Source organism: Equus asinus, chromosome 4 (assembly GCF_041296235.1).
Source record: "Equus asinus isolate D_3611 breed Donkey chromosome 4, EquAss-T2T_v2, whole genome shotgun sequence".
NCBI lineage: Eukaryota > Metazoa > Chordata > Mammalia > Perissodactyla > Equidae > Equus > Equus asinus.
This window is the reverse complement of record NC_091793.1, coordinates 37,378,671-37,397,637: the sequence shown is the minus strand read 5'-3', so window position 1 is coordinate 37,397,637 and position 18,967 is coordinate 37,378,671. Positions and strand designations below refer to the sequence as shown.

Sequence of the window (18,967 nt, the reverse complement as noted above, 5' to 3'; positions counted from 1 at the left end):
ACATATGCTGTCTGTTTTTGACCCATTCTACCTCATCATAGGTTTCCCAAGCATACTTTACACCTATCATTTTGTGAGGTTAGTAATTTTACTTAAGGTTTAAGGGATCATTGAAACGGGTCACTTTGTCCACTACAACCTCCTACCATCTCACGACAATCCGTTCTGTTCTCCTCTTTTACTCTTATTCCTGCATTCCCAAAGCAAATGAAGTCCTCTCTTTGTAGGATGACTAACCATCCCAGCTTGCCTGGGACTGTCTTGGTTTTTGCACTGAAAGCTGCATGTTCCAAGAAACATCTCAGTCCTGGGCAAACTGGAAAGGTGGTGACTCTATCTCCTTGTCTCAAGAAAGTCATCTTACCTGCTTCTCTGAAGCATCAGAGCCAGCCCATATCTCTGGTTCACAGAAACCACCTACTCCAATAGGCTTATCAAAATATCTTCCCAATCAAAGCAACTCTCTCCTTAAAGGGAATAACTGTCCCAGATGTTTAGAAAATAAACATTTCTTATCATTAGATGCATACACACTTATGAATGATGTTTTTATCATTATGAAATGTTCCATTTTAGCTCTAGCAGTAATCTATGTCTTGAAATCTGTCTTGATATTAGTATAATCACACTAGAGTTCTTATGTTCACTGTTTATATGGTATACATTTCTCCATCCTTTTATTTTCAACCTGTCAGTGTCTTTTATTTATAAAAGATTTTACATAAAATCTCTGCCTTTTAATTGGAAGTTGGGTTCCATTTACGTTTAAAATAATTAATGACATGGTGGAATATAAGTCTAGCATAGGTTATTTAGTCTTCTCGGTTGACCTTTTTTTTCTTTCAGCACTTTAAAGAAAACAATCCATTATCTTTTGCCTTCAATGTTTCTGATGAGTGTGTCATCCTTTGTTCTTATCACTGTTCCTTTCCTTAGTACGTTGTGTCTGTTTCTTCTGGATGATTTGGCATTTTTTTCCTGTCTTTGGTCTTCAGAAGTTTGAATATGATTTGCTTGGGTGAAAGTTCTTTTTTGAAGGCAGAGACTGTTTCTGTGAGCCAGAGATGTGGCCTGGCTTTCATGCTTCCTGTTTCACAAGTTTACCTTTTTTTCTCTGTGTTGCTGTTAAGTTCATCCAATGAATTTCTTATTTCAGATATTATAGTTTTTTGTTCTAGGATTTCCATTCAGTTCTTTTCTCTAGTTTCCATATCTTTCTTGATATTCCTCATCTCTTCACCCATTATACCAATCTTTTTCAATAGATTCCCTTACATGTACAGTTACACACCACATAATGACGTTTTGACCAGCAATGGACCACATATATGACAGTGGGCTCATAAGATTAGTAACATAGCTGAGTAATAGGTTTACCATCTGGGTTTGTGTAAGTATGCCCTATGATGTTCAAACAGTGACCGAATTGCCCAACGACACATTTCTCAGAATGTGTTTCCATCATTAAGTGATGTATGACTGTGTAACAGAGTTACTTTAAAGGCTTCATCTGCTAATTCTAACATCTGGGACTTCCATGGATCTGTTTGACTGTTTTTTCCCTTGATTGTGGGCCACATCTTCCTGCTTCTTTGTATGTATAGTAATTTTTAAATTATATACTGTACACTGTAGGCAGCATATGGTAGACGATGTATTATCTTCCTCTGAAGAGTGTTGAGTTTTGTTCTAGTAAAGTGCTAAACTGTTGATGAATCACCTTGATCTGTGGGGACTTGACAGGATGGGCTTGCTGTTGTTTGTCCTTAGGCCTCAGTTGTCATCCTTAGTCCTGGGATCCTTAGTCTTAAGGTATGGCCCTCTTAGGGTTTCAAGGAAAAGCACAAAGAATTTATAAGCCCCTTTTACATGGCTGGACTTGAATTCGAAAACTTGTTTCTCCAGCATCAAGCATCTGCTGACATCTCTGCTCAGCAATTTTAACCTCTTGCTAATACTTTCCCCTGGATTCCCTGGGGTCTCATGTGGCGCATGTGCGGTTTGTCGGTCAGCCAACAATCTGAGGGGAATTTGTGCATGAGTTTTGTGGCTCCCCACTCTGTCTCCCCGTTTTCTGGAACGTCCCTCCTTAACTTCCAGCCACTCTGACACACCACACTCTGACTTCTGAATCCTCTGTCCAGTCAGTCAGCCAGTCTCTTCCTGACTGAGCTCTATCCCTCATGTACTTTGCAAGACGAGGAGTGCCTTCAGGGAAAGAAGCTGTCTAAATGTGATGCCACATTGTTTGTTCCTGTTATTTCCAGGATCATGTCCCCTCCAGTTTCAGTCTTATATTTTCAATCTTTCCCCAGGGGCATCAAACAGTTATTTTAATTCTGATCCTATAATTGTTCGCACTGTTTTTTTGGTCTGAAGTACGAAATTGTTATTAGCAGATGTTTGTTCAATAAAAGCTGCTCTGCTATGACCAGAAATGAACTCTTCTTTTGTTTTTTTTAAGATTTTATTTTTTTCCTTTTTCTCTCCAAAGGCCCCCGGTACACAGTTGTATATTCTTCGTTGTGGGTCCTTCTAGTTGTGGCATGTGGGACGCTGCCTCAGCGTGGCTTCATGAGCAGTGCCATGTCTGCACCCAGGATTCAACCAACGAAACACTGGGCCGCCTGCTGCGGAGCGCAAGAACTTAACCACTCGGCCACGGGGCCAGCCCCATGAACTCTTCTTATTACTGAAAACACAGGGCCAGCCCTGTGGCTGAGTGGTTGAGTTCATGTGCTCTGCTTTGGCGGCCCGGGGTTCACCGGTTCAGATCCTGGGCATGGACCTGCACACTGCTGATCAGGCCATGCTGGGGTGGCGTCCCGCATAGAAGAACTAGAGTGACTTACAACTAGGATATACAACTATGTCCCGGGGCTTTGAGGAGAAGAAAACAAACAAACAAGAAAACAACAAATGCACCAACTCTTGTCTTTCTAGGTGAAACAATTTTCCTGGAAGGTGCATGTAATAAGAGGCAATAATAGTAAGAGATGACCGGAGTGAGCATCCAGTATCTGCCAGCCACTGGTCCAGGTGCTGTCGCTCCTCAATTTGCAGATGAGAAAACTGAAGTGCAGAGCGGTTAAGAAACTCGCCCAAGTTCACATGAGTGATAAACAGCAAAGTCAGGACTCCAACCCACATGGCCTGATGTCATCACCAACTCTCCTAACCACTAGACTATGACGTTATTTAAGTGTAGGCTGGCTGCGCCTTGAGGGAGACTTTAAGCTTAGAGGCTGTTTAAGCTTGTATCAGAGAACTGACCTGAATAACCTTTACGGTTCCTTTAAACCTACGAATCTATAATCCTATAAAAATTATAACGCCCAATCAGCCAAAAATATTAATTTTTATGTCATAAAATTATTTGCCCTCAATCAGAAATCCAGAAAATGTACAATAAAACGGTATGCCCCTGTCTCCTCGGCTCCTGTAGAATTGTTTCTCTTTGCTCTGCTTTAGAACTTGACCTACAGCACCTCGAGCAGAACTATATATTTGTGGTTGCCTGGATTGCTATAGTGCTAGTTGTAAATTGTGTTCATTCCAAATGCAGTGTCAAGATTGATAAACCAGCTCACTTCAAGCAATTCAAAGCATCAGCCTTTGAAGTTTTGAAAAATAGCCATTTTGATGTGTTTTTCCACAGCACCCCAAATATATTTGAAAAATATTTTTAACCAGTGAAATTGCTCTAAGAAAAAAGCCACATTGAAGTATTTTTCTCAAACAAAACGAAACTATTTTTAAGATTAATAAACATATCATTTTCCTTGACCTCCCTCCCTTGTATCTTCTCCCCCAATTGCTTTAAACTAATTAATCAGATATGTATATTGTTTTGCAAAAATAAGTGAAAAACCCTTGAAAGGAAAGTCTATAATCTATAATCCCTTGAAAGTCTACAGTCCTTGAAATGATCTATGAAATGGGTTACATTTTACTGTAGGCTACTGTTGAAGGCACAGTTCCTTTAGAGCATATTCTCATGAGGACCCCTGGGAAAAAGTGTTTTCTGGAATTAGTATCAGGCATAGCTTCTCCAAAGTATGTGGTCTGTTTTTCTCTCACAACATTGCCGATCTTGTAATGCATTGTATATACTTGTCAACACAAGTAATTGCTGTAGGAAAGCACTCAGCCACATGTGCGGCTGACCCCAAGTGAGGGTAAAGGTTGTAATAGCATCTTTTTTCAAGAAATTAACTCAAGTCCTGCCTCCATCTTACTTTCCTACTTTTATTTGTTTTCTTTGCCTCCTTTTCCTTATCTGGTTTTAATTATCTTATCTTTGTATTAAATGTACACTTGTAAGCTACCTTATATCCCTTTTTGTGCAAGTCTGAATATAACTAAGTGGTCAAGATTTGACTACCACAGTTTTAAAACTAACAACCATTGAAGTGTAAATGAAAATTGAGAGGCAAATGAAGACCTGAAAAAAAATTCACAAATCATATGAAAAAGGCTAATAGCCTGGATATTGAAAGATCTTGGAAATCAGCAAGGAAAAAATAGATGGACATACAAGTAAAAAATTGAGCAGAGGCCCTGAAGAGGCATAAAAATGGAAAAAATGGCCAATAGCAAATGTGAAAACGATCACCCTCAGTTGTAATCAAAGAAATGCACATCAAAATTTAATGAGAAACTTCTGCAAAACATGGGAAAATAAAATCATTTGTTTCCTTGAAATCCAGTTACCTTACTCCCTGACCTCAGAGGGGACAGACATGAAAGTCAGCATGTGTAAAGCAGAGTGGGTATCACAAGCACAATGAGTGGTACACAGAGGCACCAGGCGGTAGCAGTAAAGACAGGTCAGAGGTAGGGGAGATGCCTCGGCTGAATCTGGAATGAAGAGCTGGCATCATTAGACGTGACTTTTTGAAGGAAGGGTCTGCCCAGGTGGCGTTCCTCATGTGCACAGTCTCTGACACACAAAGGACACTTGATAAATATTTTTTAAGTAAAAAGAGTGAGAAAGGATATTTTTGCCTGGAAGCAAAGGCACTGAGTAATAAAATCTAACAAATGAACAAATGCGTGCATGAATGAAAGAGCTGTTGCCAGGGAAATACTAACGTATCTATGAAAAAAGAGAGCAAATGACCAGCCTCCAAAGGACAAAATGAAGATTTGACATTTTTTCACCTCCTATGTGTCATTACTACACAATTTATTTCTAAGAAGGAGAACTCTGGACGTTTCCTTCCAATCTAATTACATCCTGATTTTTCTAACTGCATTTCATCCAAACCACCAGGTCAAAACACTCCCAACTCAGGCATTTTCTCAGCCAACAGGCTCTGAAAAGACCCATCTACCCCTTAGGGAATATGGACAGTTGCCTCAAATCTTGATCTTTTTCAGTCTGAAGACTGTTTTTTATGGCTGTTAGAGAAGACAATTCGATATGCTGTAGGAAATGTGTTTAAATGTTAACACTGATTGTTTCATAGTGGTGGATTTCTGGGTAACTTTTATTTTCTACTTTGTGCCTTTCAACATTTTGCAAATTCTCTACATTAGTTCTGAGTTGCCTTCATAACGATGAGAAAAGAAATCAGTTCAAGAAATTCTTCTGAAGCTTGTGGGGAAGAATTAAATCAAGAAAGTGGTGAAACTACTTAGAAATCTTCAAATCACTGAGAAATCTATAGAGCTTCCCACTGCGGACAATTTAAAGGGAGAGTTCAGGGTGATTTCGTACTTGGGCAGAAGATGGTTTTAGACCTATTCCATTCTAAGCTATTAAATACAAAATGTATAAATGTTATCTTAAATATCACCAGGACCAAAGACATTTATTTAATATCAATTAATTCTGTGTTGTCTCCAAAGCCCGACTTGAAAATGTCCTTGTTGTAATAAAATTTCTACGCCTGTTAACCCAGAATTTTAACTAATGAATTTAATTATGAAGAAAACTGCCGTCAGTAAAGACTTCCTCTTAATCATGCTTGTGTTTATGACAAAAAAACTCTGTTGCCATGGAAATTTTAACGTCAAAGTTGCAACTCATAAAGTTCTACTGAAGTATAAAGCAAAAATAGCAAATGTGTCTTCAGTAAAGAGAAACTTCTTCCTTATTTTTAAAAACATTGAAATTATGGATGGTAGATGGATTTTACAAGTGAACCTCATTTCGCATAACAAGCAGTCATGTAAAAAGCTCTGCATATATCTAATTTTGGAAAATCAAATAATTTAAAGTACAGCTAGGGAACTCAGAATTGAAAGAAATTGTACAGGGAATCTGCCTCAATTTAATTAAACATTTATTGAGGCTCTACTAACTTATATTAAAAATTAATATTTTCATAGACTGAGTTTTCTAAAATTGGGCACATGTATAGTTCCACATTAATTTCAAAATGATCTTTAGTTGTCATTTAAACTCAAAATAATGGAATCAGATGTGAACTATGCAGTTATAGTTGTATAATGAGACCAGAGTCGTAGCTCACATTTAATAATTATTTACTGATAGATGAGCCAAGGGCAATGTGAAGCTTGCCAGCCAACAAGATGAGGAAGGTAAACAGTGTGTCTGCTTTTAATTTATGAAATACATCATGAATGCAAAATTAGAGACCAATGTAACAAACACTCACCTTCAGAAAGAAAGTTTTACAAATACAAATGAAACCTCTTGGACATTCTTCCTAGTACACCTCATTCCCCTTCCTTCATTTAAAAGGTGACCACAAACCTGAATTTGGTGTTGACCATTAACCTGCATTAAAAAAGAATGTTTGTAGTACATATTTATATAGCCATAAGTACTATTGATTATGCAATTTTGCCTGTTTTGTAAACCTTATACAAATGGTATCTTATATGTATCCTTCTGCAATACTTTATTTTTTTTTCTTTTGCTCAACCTGCTTTGGAAGTGTATCCAGATTGATATGTCTCTTTAATTAATTCATTTACGTCCTGACTTATTTATCCATTCTCCACCTGAGGGCTATTTAGTCAGTTTCCTTTTTTTTTGCTATTTAATCAATGCATTAGTGAACGCTATTGCATGAGTTTCCTGGGGCACGTGGGTGGGAGCTTCTTTGCAGGTATATCACAAACATTTAAAACATGAGAAAAGGTGGTTAAACAGCGGACTTCTGGGCCCACTGTTTTCTCCCCTAACCCCGGGTAGGGACTTGTTCAATCTTATGCCACATAGAGAATATTAAATAAGTTAAAAATAATATTTTATTTTCCTATGGACTGAAGACATCCTTGATGACATTATGTATATTTCATGTAAGTTTCCAGGCTTTATGGACACCCTGTAGATTCCAAGATACATTAGCAAACAATGATGTACCCAGTCTCAGCTAAATGAAACCCAAAGGAACGTGGGGCATTATGACACCCTTGAACTAAGTTTATAAGACTGAGCTGTGAAAATAGAACAATACAGAAGCATGTGGCCAAGGACTCTATTAAAAGCCAAATGAGCAGGGCACCAGGAAGTGCTCAAGTAGTTCTGGGAGTCCTACCCTCTGCCATTTGAGCTGGGATGGAGAGATTTGTATAATGTTGTCTGGAAGAAGAAGGAAGGGCAATGCAGACCAGAGGCAGAAACCAAGTTTCTAGTCCTTTCCAGAAATGTGCCATTTTTCCCTGCAATTCAGTGGAGAACAAGTCAACTGGGGTTGGCAATGTGTAAAATGCCTACTCTTGAAGTGAACTGAGACTACTGCATTAAAGTTCTGAATAGCTAGCAGGTGGTCAATTTCTAAAGCAATCTCTTGTAGATGGATTTGGAGAAAGACATGGGAAGCGCTGGGGTTTATTATCCATCACTTAGCCGCTGGCACTGGCTCCTTTCTCTTGCTCATTGCTTCTCTCTCTTCTCTTTCTGCTTCCCTTCTTCTCCCCACTTCTGTTTGCCTTCTGTCATTCTCTGTTATAATTAAAACAAATAGAAAACATTGCAGGTGTCTGCTATAAAGCATTTGTAGATACTGTAGATTGTATTACAAAAAAAAAAAAAAAAGCCAGCTGCAAATTGCGTAATTTGGTCTTTAAAAAAACCTGAAAGACATTTCTGGAAATCAACACATCGTTCATCCTGGTAAATTTTGAATTTCCCTTTTGTTTACACTTCAGCCCGGCTCGTCACCATTTCCTCACTGCCTTGCACAGAAAGTTTCAGCTTTAACTAGTGAGTGTTGTTCCTATTTTAGAAGAGATGGGGGATTTCTGGAATGATGGCTTAAAATGAGGAAGCTGTGACTGCAGGGTCTGGTGCAGTTTTAGACAGTGTTTCTCTCAGTCAAAACAACACCCGAAAATAACAGCATCTGTAAGTTACTAAAAGTGGAGAAAAAACAGAAATGTGCTGAAACACTATCTGTAATAGTTGGAAGGGACCTGCCTTCCCTAGAGGAAACCAATATGTTGGAATGGAGAACATCGGGGACCCTCCATTGCTTTCTTGGGGCATCCATTCAGGTCTGCAAGTCATTTTAAAAAATCTGCTCTTAGGGTGTTCCATGATAGGTATTCCAGTTTTAGCATGAGGTTCAGCTGTGTCTTCCTCTCCCTCGACTTTCAAATTTCTCAGAGCAGCAGGGCTAGTGCAGGTGCTGGGGAAGTCAGCTTAGCAATGAAACACTCAATTCTCCAGTCAGACAGAGCTGGGATTTAAATCCCGGCTCTACCTCTGATTAACTGTGATCATTGGGCAAGTTACTTAACTGCCTTATGCTTTTATTTCCTCATCTGTAACATGGAGTCAGTCATCCTATGTGCATCATGGTCATAATTTTGTGAGCACAGAAGGAGATAATGCATATGAAGTGCTTACTAACACAGTGCCAACATGGTAAAGTCTCCAGAAAGCGTAGACAATCATGGTAGTGGTAGTGGAGGTGGAGTGGTGGTGATATCTTTTAGAATCTCATAGTGTCATCTTGCCTGGGTCACATCCATCCATTCATCCATCCACCCATTCAATCATTCATTCATTCAACAAATATTATAGACCTCTATTATGTGTTAGGCCTTGTTCTAGAGTTGTATAAAACAGTACATGCATTTATCTCAACTAACATTTAAATAAAGAAAAATAAAAAGCATCCAATTAGCAAAAACCTTAATAGTGCTGAAGACTGAAAGACATGCATATACATTCTCAAGAAATTAACATTAGGTTGAAGTGAGTGGCCTTGGTTATTAATCATGCTATACTTCCACACCTATATTAAATGTGTAGTGCCTTTTGTTGTACCTTTTTGCTCCTGGTGGCTAAATTTTGCAGAATAAATTAAACTGCCCCATGGGAGAAACACAAAACCCTTGAAAGCATTCTCCATCCCAGCAGAGAAATTTATAAACCCCAGTCCCTGGACAAAGGATTTGCAAACCTTCACCACATTAGAGCCATCACTATCTGAATGGCTTTTCTGGTTGAGACCCAAACTTTATTTCATATAAAAGTATAGTCCTTAGGCAAATTTTTTTTTTCTGAATTGCATGGTAAATATTTTATTCCTTTCTCTTTCTCTTTCACTACAACATGATTTCCTACTGGTCTTCTTGCCTTTGTTTCTTCCCTTTCCATTGTACACTGCATACTTATCTTCCCTGAAAGCCAGGCTATCATTCATTTCAATCATTCATTCCCTTTCACTCACTCAACATGTGTTGAATGTCTACTAGTGCCAGGAATTTGTCACTCCTCTCCTTAATCGCCAGTATTGGGTCCCTATCATATACTGAATAGGGAAGAGTGAAGTCTTCACTCTAGCTCCCCCCTTAGAGGTCATCTTATTTTCCGTCATCACTGTCCACTCCAGAGAGGCAGTAGGAAAGTCCCTGCACATACACCATATCCATGTTCGTTTCTATGCCTGTGTTCTCCTGCAGCATCCTGCCTACAGCAACCATAAAATCTTTCTTATCATTAAAAATCTTGCTCAAGCCTTGTTTCCTCCATGCAGTATTCTTTAAAAAGTCAGGGGCCAATTAAAGGTTGCTACTTTTTTCTTTTATTATAGAGTAAAAACATTTTAAAATATCAGTTACCAGCTGCTATTACCACTACTTCATAAAAGAAAGACCATTTTAACACCAATAGGAAGCAGGAAATCTATAATCTCAGAATAAAGGGTAATTCATTAAACACATTTAGCTTTAGAAAAACGCATCTATGTATCCCTATTCTTTTCATTTTACCATGAGTATCCATCCATGGGCCAGCACGTAGGAAGCATTCATTTACAGTATTCTCTGATGCTAAACAAAGCGGGTCAGAAATGCATGGTCCTCTTCCAATTTGGCAGGAAAATGATAATGCCTAACACAGTGACTATTACTACCTCAGATATTATGCTAAGATATTATTTATTCATCATCTCACTTAATTTAATCCACACAGCAATCCTATTAATATCCCCATTCAATAGGTGAGGAAACAAGGCTTAAAGAATTTGCTACTTTCTCAAAGTAGCACAACTAGTAAGTGGTGAATTTACTATTCAAATTTAGGTCTCTATAATTCCATAACCCATACTCCAAAATGTACGCAATGTTGCCTCTCAGAAGTATAAAATATGAAAGGTCTAATTTGCTACGGATTTCTTCCCATGAAACATAGGCAAACCTCCAAAGTTGAACTGACCTTATGTTGAGGTTTAATGCGGAGTTTCTTAACCTTGGCATCCTTGACATTTTGGGCCAGATAATTCTTGTGTGGGGGGCTTTCCTGGGTATCATAGGATACTTAGCAGCATTCCTTTCTTCTACCCACTAGAAGCCAGTAGCACTCATTCCCCAGTTATAACAATCCATAATGTCTTCAGACATTGCCAAATGTCATCTGAGGGGCAAAACCACCCTGAGTTGAGAACCACTGGTTTGATCCAGTCTTGCTGTGTGGACACATCTAAAGACAATCTAAACATAAACCATATAAATATGGGAATAGTTGCATTGTGAACAAAGATTTTCTCTGAATACTTCTGTAAGATAGTTTTAATAGGCAATAGTATTGTCATTTAATTCAAATACGATTAAAACATTACTCAAAACTATAATTTTTAAAGACATTTAGCTTGTGTAAGAAAACGATTTTATTTTGTTTTTTATAAGAGGACAGTTCCAAAAACCTATTTCAAACCAAGAAAAACAATAATAATTAAATTCTTTGTAAGGTTAACATGTAAGGATGTTCAGGGAATAATTGACACCATCCAGTTGAAAAGGCTTCCTCCCGGTATGATACAACCGCTAGCAAGATCAAAAAGTCTCTCGAGATTGAATATAGATGTCCGCGAGATAGTAAATGGGACCTGAGAAAAAGCACAAAAGAGTTCATGAAATGCATTGTTTCAAACTGTTGACTGAAGTAAAGTACTCAAAATACACAAAGACCAATTCCATATAATAATTTTATGTGAAAGATATTTAACTCTTGCCTAAAATAAGATGCAAAGTTTCACATCTCTACACTGCTGAAATGTCACATATATCATGTTATGTCTTATTCAGATCCATAAATTAGCCTATAAAACAGCAGATCCTTCTAGAAATACGGATTATTTGTATGTATATAACCATTGTACATGATTCTAACGTAGGACTTTGAGCCCCGTTCCTAATGAAATCCTTTCCTCTGGAACAGATTACCTTCCCTCATTTGGCAAATCTCCCTCCCTCATTTTGAGTTTAAGTCCTGACACAGTGAAGTGAGTTATGTTTGAAGCTCACTCTCTCTGAAAGAGGCCCCGGTTACCATGCTGAGGACTAGTGTAGCCAAAGTCATCTGAGAAGGCTGAAAAATGGAAAGTGAAGACTGCTTTGTGATCATAGCGCTGGTTATTTGATCTGGAGAAGGGCAGGAAGGAGAGAACAGACTTGAAGGAAAGGAAACGAATGTTTACTGGGGACCCACTTCATGCCGATCTGGATACTTTGAAGACGAATGAACAAATGTCATGGAGAATGACCACAATGAGTTAGACCCTTGTAGGCCTGAGTCCTGGTAAGAAATTAGAGGACAAGTTTTATTCATTTCTTGTCTGTTTGTTGAATGAAACTTTTATTCTCAAGACAGCATAATGAACCTAAAAGTGGTGTCTGGTTTTAATTTCTTTTTCTTCACCTTATTGATTAAAAAATGACAAAAGTATTCCAGTGCTTTCTATAACTTCAAATAATAAAGTGAATAAATAAAAAATTAATAACATCCTCCTTTCTCACTCAATCCTAGAATAATCAGTGTTGGCAGTTTGAGGAGTATGTTTCCAAAACTTAAAATCCTCAGAAAAATGTATCTTCATGTGGGGGTTTTTTTCTTTTCCTCTTTTGGAATAGGATAACCAGACTTCCATTACTTGCTTTTTCAATATGTGAGAGAAATCCCACCTTCATTCAGGGAGGCAGAATAACCACGTGGAGGTGAAGGGTGTGCATCCTGGAGTAAGACAGCCTGGTTCAAATACAGACCTCACTGCATACCAGCTTTGTGAGGTCGGCTGAAATATTTGATCCATTTCAACTTAATTTCCTATCTGTAAAATGGAAATAATAATAGCTCCTTCCTCATATTGTTGTTACAAGGATGGAATGAGTTTATACATATAAAACACTTACAACGGTGCCTAGCACACAGCAAGCACTCAGTGAAAGCTACATATTACTGTCATGATTGAATACATCATATTTAATGGCTACTAACAATGCATAGGATGGCAGTATCCTAATTTATTCAATAATTTGCCACAGAAGTTGTTTCTAGTTTTTGTACATACTTGTTTGTTTATACATATCCTTGGATATGGCTGCTTTTATTTCTGTCCTCCTGATTCTCCAAGGTGGTTGGTTTAGTCAGAGGGTATTTACATTTTACACTTTAGCATTTCTTGCCAGATTACTTTCCAGATAGGTCATGGCAATTAACACTTAACCAGAAATATATGAGGGTTTTCCCATACCTAGGGCAGCATATTATTATGGAATGTTATAAATCTTTTTTTTTTTTTTGCCATTTAATGACTATGTTTTATTCAGGAAAAAAATAAGAGGGAATATTTTGGCAAGAAAATATCCACTGGTTTATTAATATGTTGAAAATACATGTGTTTACTGTGATTATTTGGTTATTTCTCATTGCTATTTAACTGCACTAAAGATTCATTCTATTATATAGTGATGAAATATCTCATGTCCAATTTAATATGCTTTAATAGATGATTTTCAAAGTAGTATACAAAAATATAATAATTACCATGAAAAATGTGTGTGTGTTCTCTTATACTATATCTCTGTTACTGTAGAATTCTTCTCATGTTAGATAGGAATGATATTTAAAAAACACAACTAAGTTAGTTTAGGCCAAGTTAGTTTTACATAACATTAGAAGTATCTTCACGACATAATTTATATCCTAGGTACAAATAGAGCACTTTGGCCTCTAACCCTGACAATGAATTGCAGAAGCAAGTAGTCATTTGTCAAAGGATGAAGATTAACTGCTGAGTTTGTTTATGGAAGCCACAAGTGAAAGCTTCAGACCAAGAAGATAAAAGAAAAACAGTTGTCGCCCAGGAGTTATTAATTATTTTTTTGTCCTCAGGAGAATACAAGTTACCCTAAAATGTCAGGACCCACCCTTGTGAGGACCCACCCACTCCTCCCTTTCCACACACATGCAGGCATTCCAAGCCCTTTGGTGGAATCAGATGCTTCAAATTCTAGCTTTTTCTACCATGCTATAAAACCGTAGTCTATATTTTGCTACTGCTAAATGCAAGTCTTTAAATAAACTTTTCTTTAGGTATAACATATGGACAAAATGGGAGAAATCATAAGTGCACAACTTGATAATTTTTTCTTTTTTTTGCAAAATGAACACATCCTCATAACCATCACCCAGATCATAGAACATGATCAGCACTCAAGAAGTCCCCCTGGTGCCCCCTCCTAGTCACTAACTCTGCCTTCCTTCCAACAAAGGAACCACTATTCTGGCTTCTATACCAATAGCTTAGTTTTACCTGTGTGTGTGTGTGTGTGTTTTAACTGTACTTAAGTAGAATTATAAAATATCATAAAATATATACTTTTCTGTGTCTGGCTATTTTGTCCAATGTTATGTTCCTCAGATTCATCCATGTCGTTGAGTCTAACAATACTTTGTTCATTCTTACTGATGTACAGTTTCCATTGTATGAATGTATCACTATTTATTCATTTTCCAGATGCTGGGCATTTGGGTTATTTCAAAGTATTATTTCAAAACTTTATTTCAGATTTTTCACTGTTTAGAATCAGCATGGCTTTTGGTATACAAATGTACACATTTCCGTTACAAATACTCACAAAAGTGGAGTTTTTCGAGCCATTGGTTATGCATATATCTTTAAGCTGATTCTACCTAACATTTTCCTAAAATGATTGGCCAAATTATACCCCGCCAGCAATGTATGAGGGCATCAATTATTCCACATCTTCACAAACTTTGATCATTTTACCTTTAATTTTAGCCATTCTGTTGTATGTTTTGAGGTATCTCTTCATGTTTTTGATGTCATGTCCCTGACAACTAATAATATTGAATGTACGTTTACTGGTCTCTATGAAGTGCATATCTTTTGTCCAATTAAGAAGGAGTTGTCTTTTTACTACTGCTTCTCAATATATTCTAGAAACCAATCCTTTGTTGGCTATATGTAAATATATTCTCCCCCGTTATGCCTTGCCATTTCATTCTCTGAATGGTGTCTTAAAATACAGTCCAATTTATCAGTGTTTGCCCTTATGGTTGGTACTTTTTCATAGGTCCTATTATGAAAGCTCTGCCATTATCAAAGTCATGAAGATCATCTCCTATGATTTCTTCTAGAAGCTTTATTGTTTATCATTCACATTTAGTTCTACAATCGATTTGCAATGGATTTGGTACATATTGTGAAGTAGGGATTGAAGTGCCTTATTTTCCCATATAGATACCCAATCGGCCCAGATCTATTTGTCGAAAAGACAGTTCTTTCTTCACTGTACTGCAGAATCACCTTTGACACGAACCAGGGGACTGCGTAGGTGTGGCTCTCTTTCTCGACTCTATTCTCTTTCATTGGTCTATATCTATATTTTCTCCAAGCCCACACTGTTAATGTAGCTCTTTAATAAGACTTGATAACTAGAAGTGTAAGTTCACCAGCTTTCCTCTTTTTCCAGATGCCCTAGCTATTCTAGTCCTTTGCATTTCCACGTAAATTTTCTAATATTACCGCACATAACAACTTTTTAAAAATTTCATTTCTAATTGTTTTTCCTGCTATATAGAAATAAAATTTATATTTACATTGATATTGTATATAGCAACTTTGATAAATTCATTTATTCATTCTAAGAGTTTATTTGAAGACTATTTTGGATTTTCTATATCCGTCAATAATGAGAATGTATTTCTTCCTTTCCCATAATTATACCTTTTTATTTTTCTTCCTTTATTTCACTGGCTAAGAATTCCCATACAATGTTAATTAGATGCAAGAAGAGGGTGTCATTAACATAAAATTAACTGACTTTTTAATTCAGGAGAAGGGAGAGGTTTTTTTAATGAACGGCATTGTAAAATTGTCTACTACTAAAACTCATCCTTTTATTTACTTGCATCCTGTAATATTTTTATTAAATTTATTCCTAGGCATTTCATAGTTTCGATATCATTGTGAGTGGAACTTAAAATTTTCTATTTTAAATGGTTATTCTTAGTAGAGATAAAATTATTGATTTTTATATTAGCCACTTTATCAGATTCTCTTAATCTAGTCATTTTAAAAACTCTGGGGTTTTGGTTTTACAATTATATCACTTACAAATAAAGATAATTTTGTTTATTATTTCTCAATATTTATGTTACTGATTATATTCTCTTGCCGTATTCCAATAGCTAAATATTTCAAAGTAATGTTAATTCACAGAAGTGCTATTGAGCCTTATTATTCCTAAAACTTCTACTTAGGAACAAAAAGAAACCACCCAAACATGTTCCAAGTAATTAATGAAATAAGATTTTATTAAACAGTAAAATAAAGAAAACACTATCATCAAAATCACGGAGTCCAGTTTGAAAAAATGTTGAGTTAGGTGAAAATGCTAAATTTATCTCACAGCCAAAGAACAGCAATGCTATAAATATTAAGAGCATCCGAAGCTGCCTCAGGAGGTCACAGTTATATTTTCTGTGAGGAAAGTTCAAGATTTAAAGAAGTAAAATAAAATTGACAAGATTTCAAGTAAAATGATGGAGTTAACAGGTAAAGTACTTCTTTAGACACCTGTGTCTGTTCAGGGTTGATTACCTGGACATTTAAGTGAGACCACATGATTTTTTACAACGTGAAAACACCCATGAGGCTCAGAGACCTTAGGAGACTTGCCCACGCTCCCTCATCTAATTAGTGTCAGGGCCAGGACTCACACCCAGGCAGGTTGGCTCCTCAGAACACATTCCTAACCACCCGGCTGCACTGCCTGTCCCCCACTGCCCAACTCTCCTCTGAACTCCCGCCCACCATGTCTGTCAACCAGGAAATGCCCTTGCCGCATGTAGATTCTCCTCCAGCCCCGCCTGACTTCAGTCTCCTGCTTCTCCCATGGGCCTGGTGGCACTCTGGACAGTTTTCCAGCTTCAGCTTTTGGAAATTTTATGGAAGGTTCTAGGTCTTCCATAGGAAATTTCTCAAGTAAAGTTAAGCTTGGGAGAAATTATTGAATTTCTTTCTCATTCAGGGGAGGCAAGATTGGCAATCATGTAATCACTGAGAAGTCTTTCATGTTTTTGTAAATAGCTTTGAGTCTGAATTGTCTGGAATAAGGGATGAAGGAATTCTTGTTCTTTTTCCTGGATTAGGAAAGGCTTTGTAGCGAGAAAGGAAGAAAACAGCTTGGCAGGTAGTAGACTGGAACTCAGTTTAAGTAGGTTATGCATTAAGGAGCGATAGTAAAGAAATGGTGCTGATTTTGCCTGCCTGGAGAGGATAAACCCTGAATCCTACTAGGAAGGGAAAGGAAGTTAATCAGTTGGGGCACACTGAAGGGGTTCATTAAAATCAGGCCTGGACTTGAACTTGTTTGGGAAGTTTTGAAAGCCATTGGCGAGTCAGAGGTTATTTACCAGGGCTATATTTTATATGAGTTTCTGCATGGAAACTAGATTCTGTCACAATGAAAGATTTTATTACTTCTGTTCTTTTGTTCCAACAATTTCCTTTAATTGAAAGAAAAATCATATAGTCTTCAAAGTACCTATGGTTTTTCTCAATCCGCTGACTTTTTATTGAGCATCTACTTTGACACCTCTTCTTGCTTTTCTTAGCACAGTGTCAGTTGCCTTTTCATTGATTTTGAGTGCTAAGGACCAAGAAAAAAGAGAGAAAGGCAAATCTCCTCTAATCAGTTAGGCTTGCCTACTCTTGTAATTGGTAAGTGGAATATCAAAAACTGTGAGCTTTGTGGGCGGTTCCGGTGATGCAGCAGTTAAGTTCTCATGCTCTGCTTTGGCGGCCCAGGGTTCACCAGTTCAGATCCCAGGTGCAGACGTATGCACTGCTTATCAAGCCATGCTGTGGCAGGCGTCCCACATATAAAGTAGAGAAAGATGGGAGTGGATGTTAGCTCAGGGCCAATCTTCCTCAGCAAAAGAAGAAAAAAAAGAGAGGAGGATTGGTGGTGGATGTTAGCTCAGGGCTAATCTTCCTCAAAAAAAAAATTGTGAGCTTTGTGATGGATTTAACTTTGCCTTCTTTCAAGAACCTTAAAACACAGAGAGCCAGAGCCATGAAAAAAATTTTTTTGATAACTTCAAGGTAGGAAAGCAAATACTGTTTTCATCTAGCATTCTCACACATAAGTTTTTCTACCATGTTTTCTCTCTCTTCTTAATATATCACCTGAGTCTTTGAAGTTAATCATTTATTGGATTTTTTCAGACTAGGGAAAAACCTTCATTCCAAAGTAAAAAGGAAAATATGATACTAGGCTACTGAAGAATTGGTATCATGGGGGCCGACCCTGTGGCCGAATGGTTAAGTCTGCATGCTCCAGTTCGGTGGCCCAGGGTTTTGCTGGTTCAGATCCTGGGCGCGGACCTAGTATCGCTCATCAAGCCATGCTAAGGCGGCGTCCCATATAGCAGAAGTAGAAGAACCTACAACCAGGATATACAACTATGTACTGGGGGCGGGGGGGGGGGGGTGTGTGGCTCTGGGGAGAAGAAGAAAAAAAAGATTGGTAGCAGATGTCAGCTCAGGGCCAATCTTAAAAAAAAAAAGAATTGATATCATGAATGACTGGTGATCCATCTAATAAAAGTTCCAGATGAGAGGGAACTAGACATATTTGGTTTCACTGTACTTTATATGACCAAGAGAATCCTCATACCAACAACAATGGATATTATTCTCCTCAATCTAACAGAAACAGCACCCAACCCTTAGGAATGTGAGAAGGGCTTGTACACAACTCTACCAGAGCACAGGAAATTTCACACTTGGCTGAGAACAAGATTATCTTTGTCATCACTCTAATTTTGCTGTTAATAAAACTTTAAATAAGACAGAAAAGAAATCTTGGGGGTTTTTTACATAATATGAGCTCAAAGGGTCATATTGGTGAGATGGTAGGAATCTTTTAAAATGAAATTTTAAAGAAATAATTTATTTTAAAGGCATTTTTCAGAGAACAAGAAAGTTGGAAATTAAAGATAGGGTACGGGCGAGACAGCATTTGTGGAGGGGATCAGTTCCCATGTTATACTATCTAAGAATAGGATAGACTCTTCTTAAATCCTCATCATCACCGTCACCATCACTCTACCACCACTGAGCCCTGGCTGCGCATGGTGTTTCCTTGAGCTCTTGAGCAGAGTTCACCTTTTTATAAAGAATAATTCTTGCTCAGACACATTGTCGCACATGCATAGGAAACCAAATGTTTC

General features: G+C 37.5%; 1 protein-coding gene across 14 annotated transcripts in view; it reads right to left on the bottom strand.

The window, feature by feature from the left end:
- Nucleotides 1-9,995: 9,995 nt before the first annotated feature.
- Nucleotides 9,996-18,967, bottom strand: part of CFAP54 (cilia and flagella associated protein 54) — a 308,554-nt gene continuing 299,582 nt past the window's right edge. For 13 of the 14 annotated variants that reach the window (XM_070507105.1, XM_070507102.1, XM_070507106.1 and 10 more), the window contains one exon: nucleotides 9,996-11,312. In XM_070507105.1, the coding sequence (XP_070363206.1) occupies nucleotides 11,193-11,312 (120 nt within the window). In that variant the 3' untranslated portion in view covers nucleotides 9,996-11,192. The remainder of the gene's footprint in view (nucleotides 11,313-18,967) is intronic. The other variant, XR_011502650.1, reaches the window with a different exon arrangement.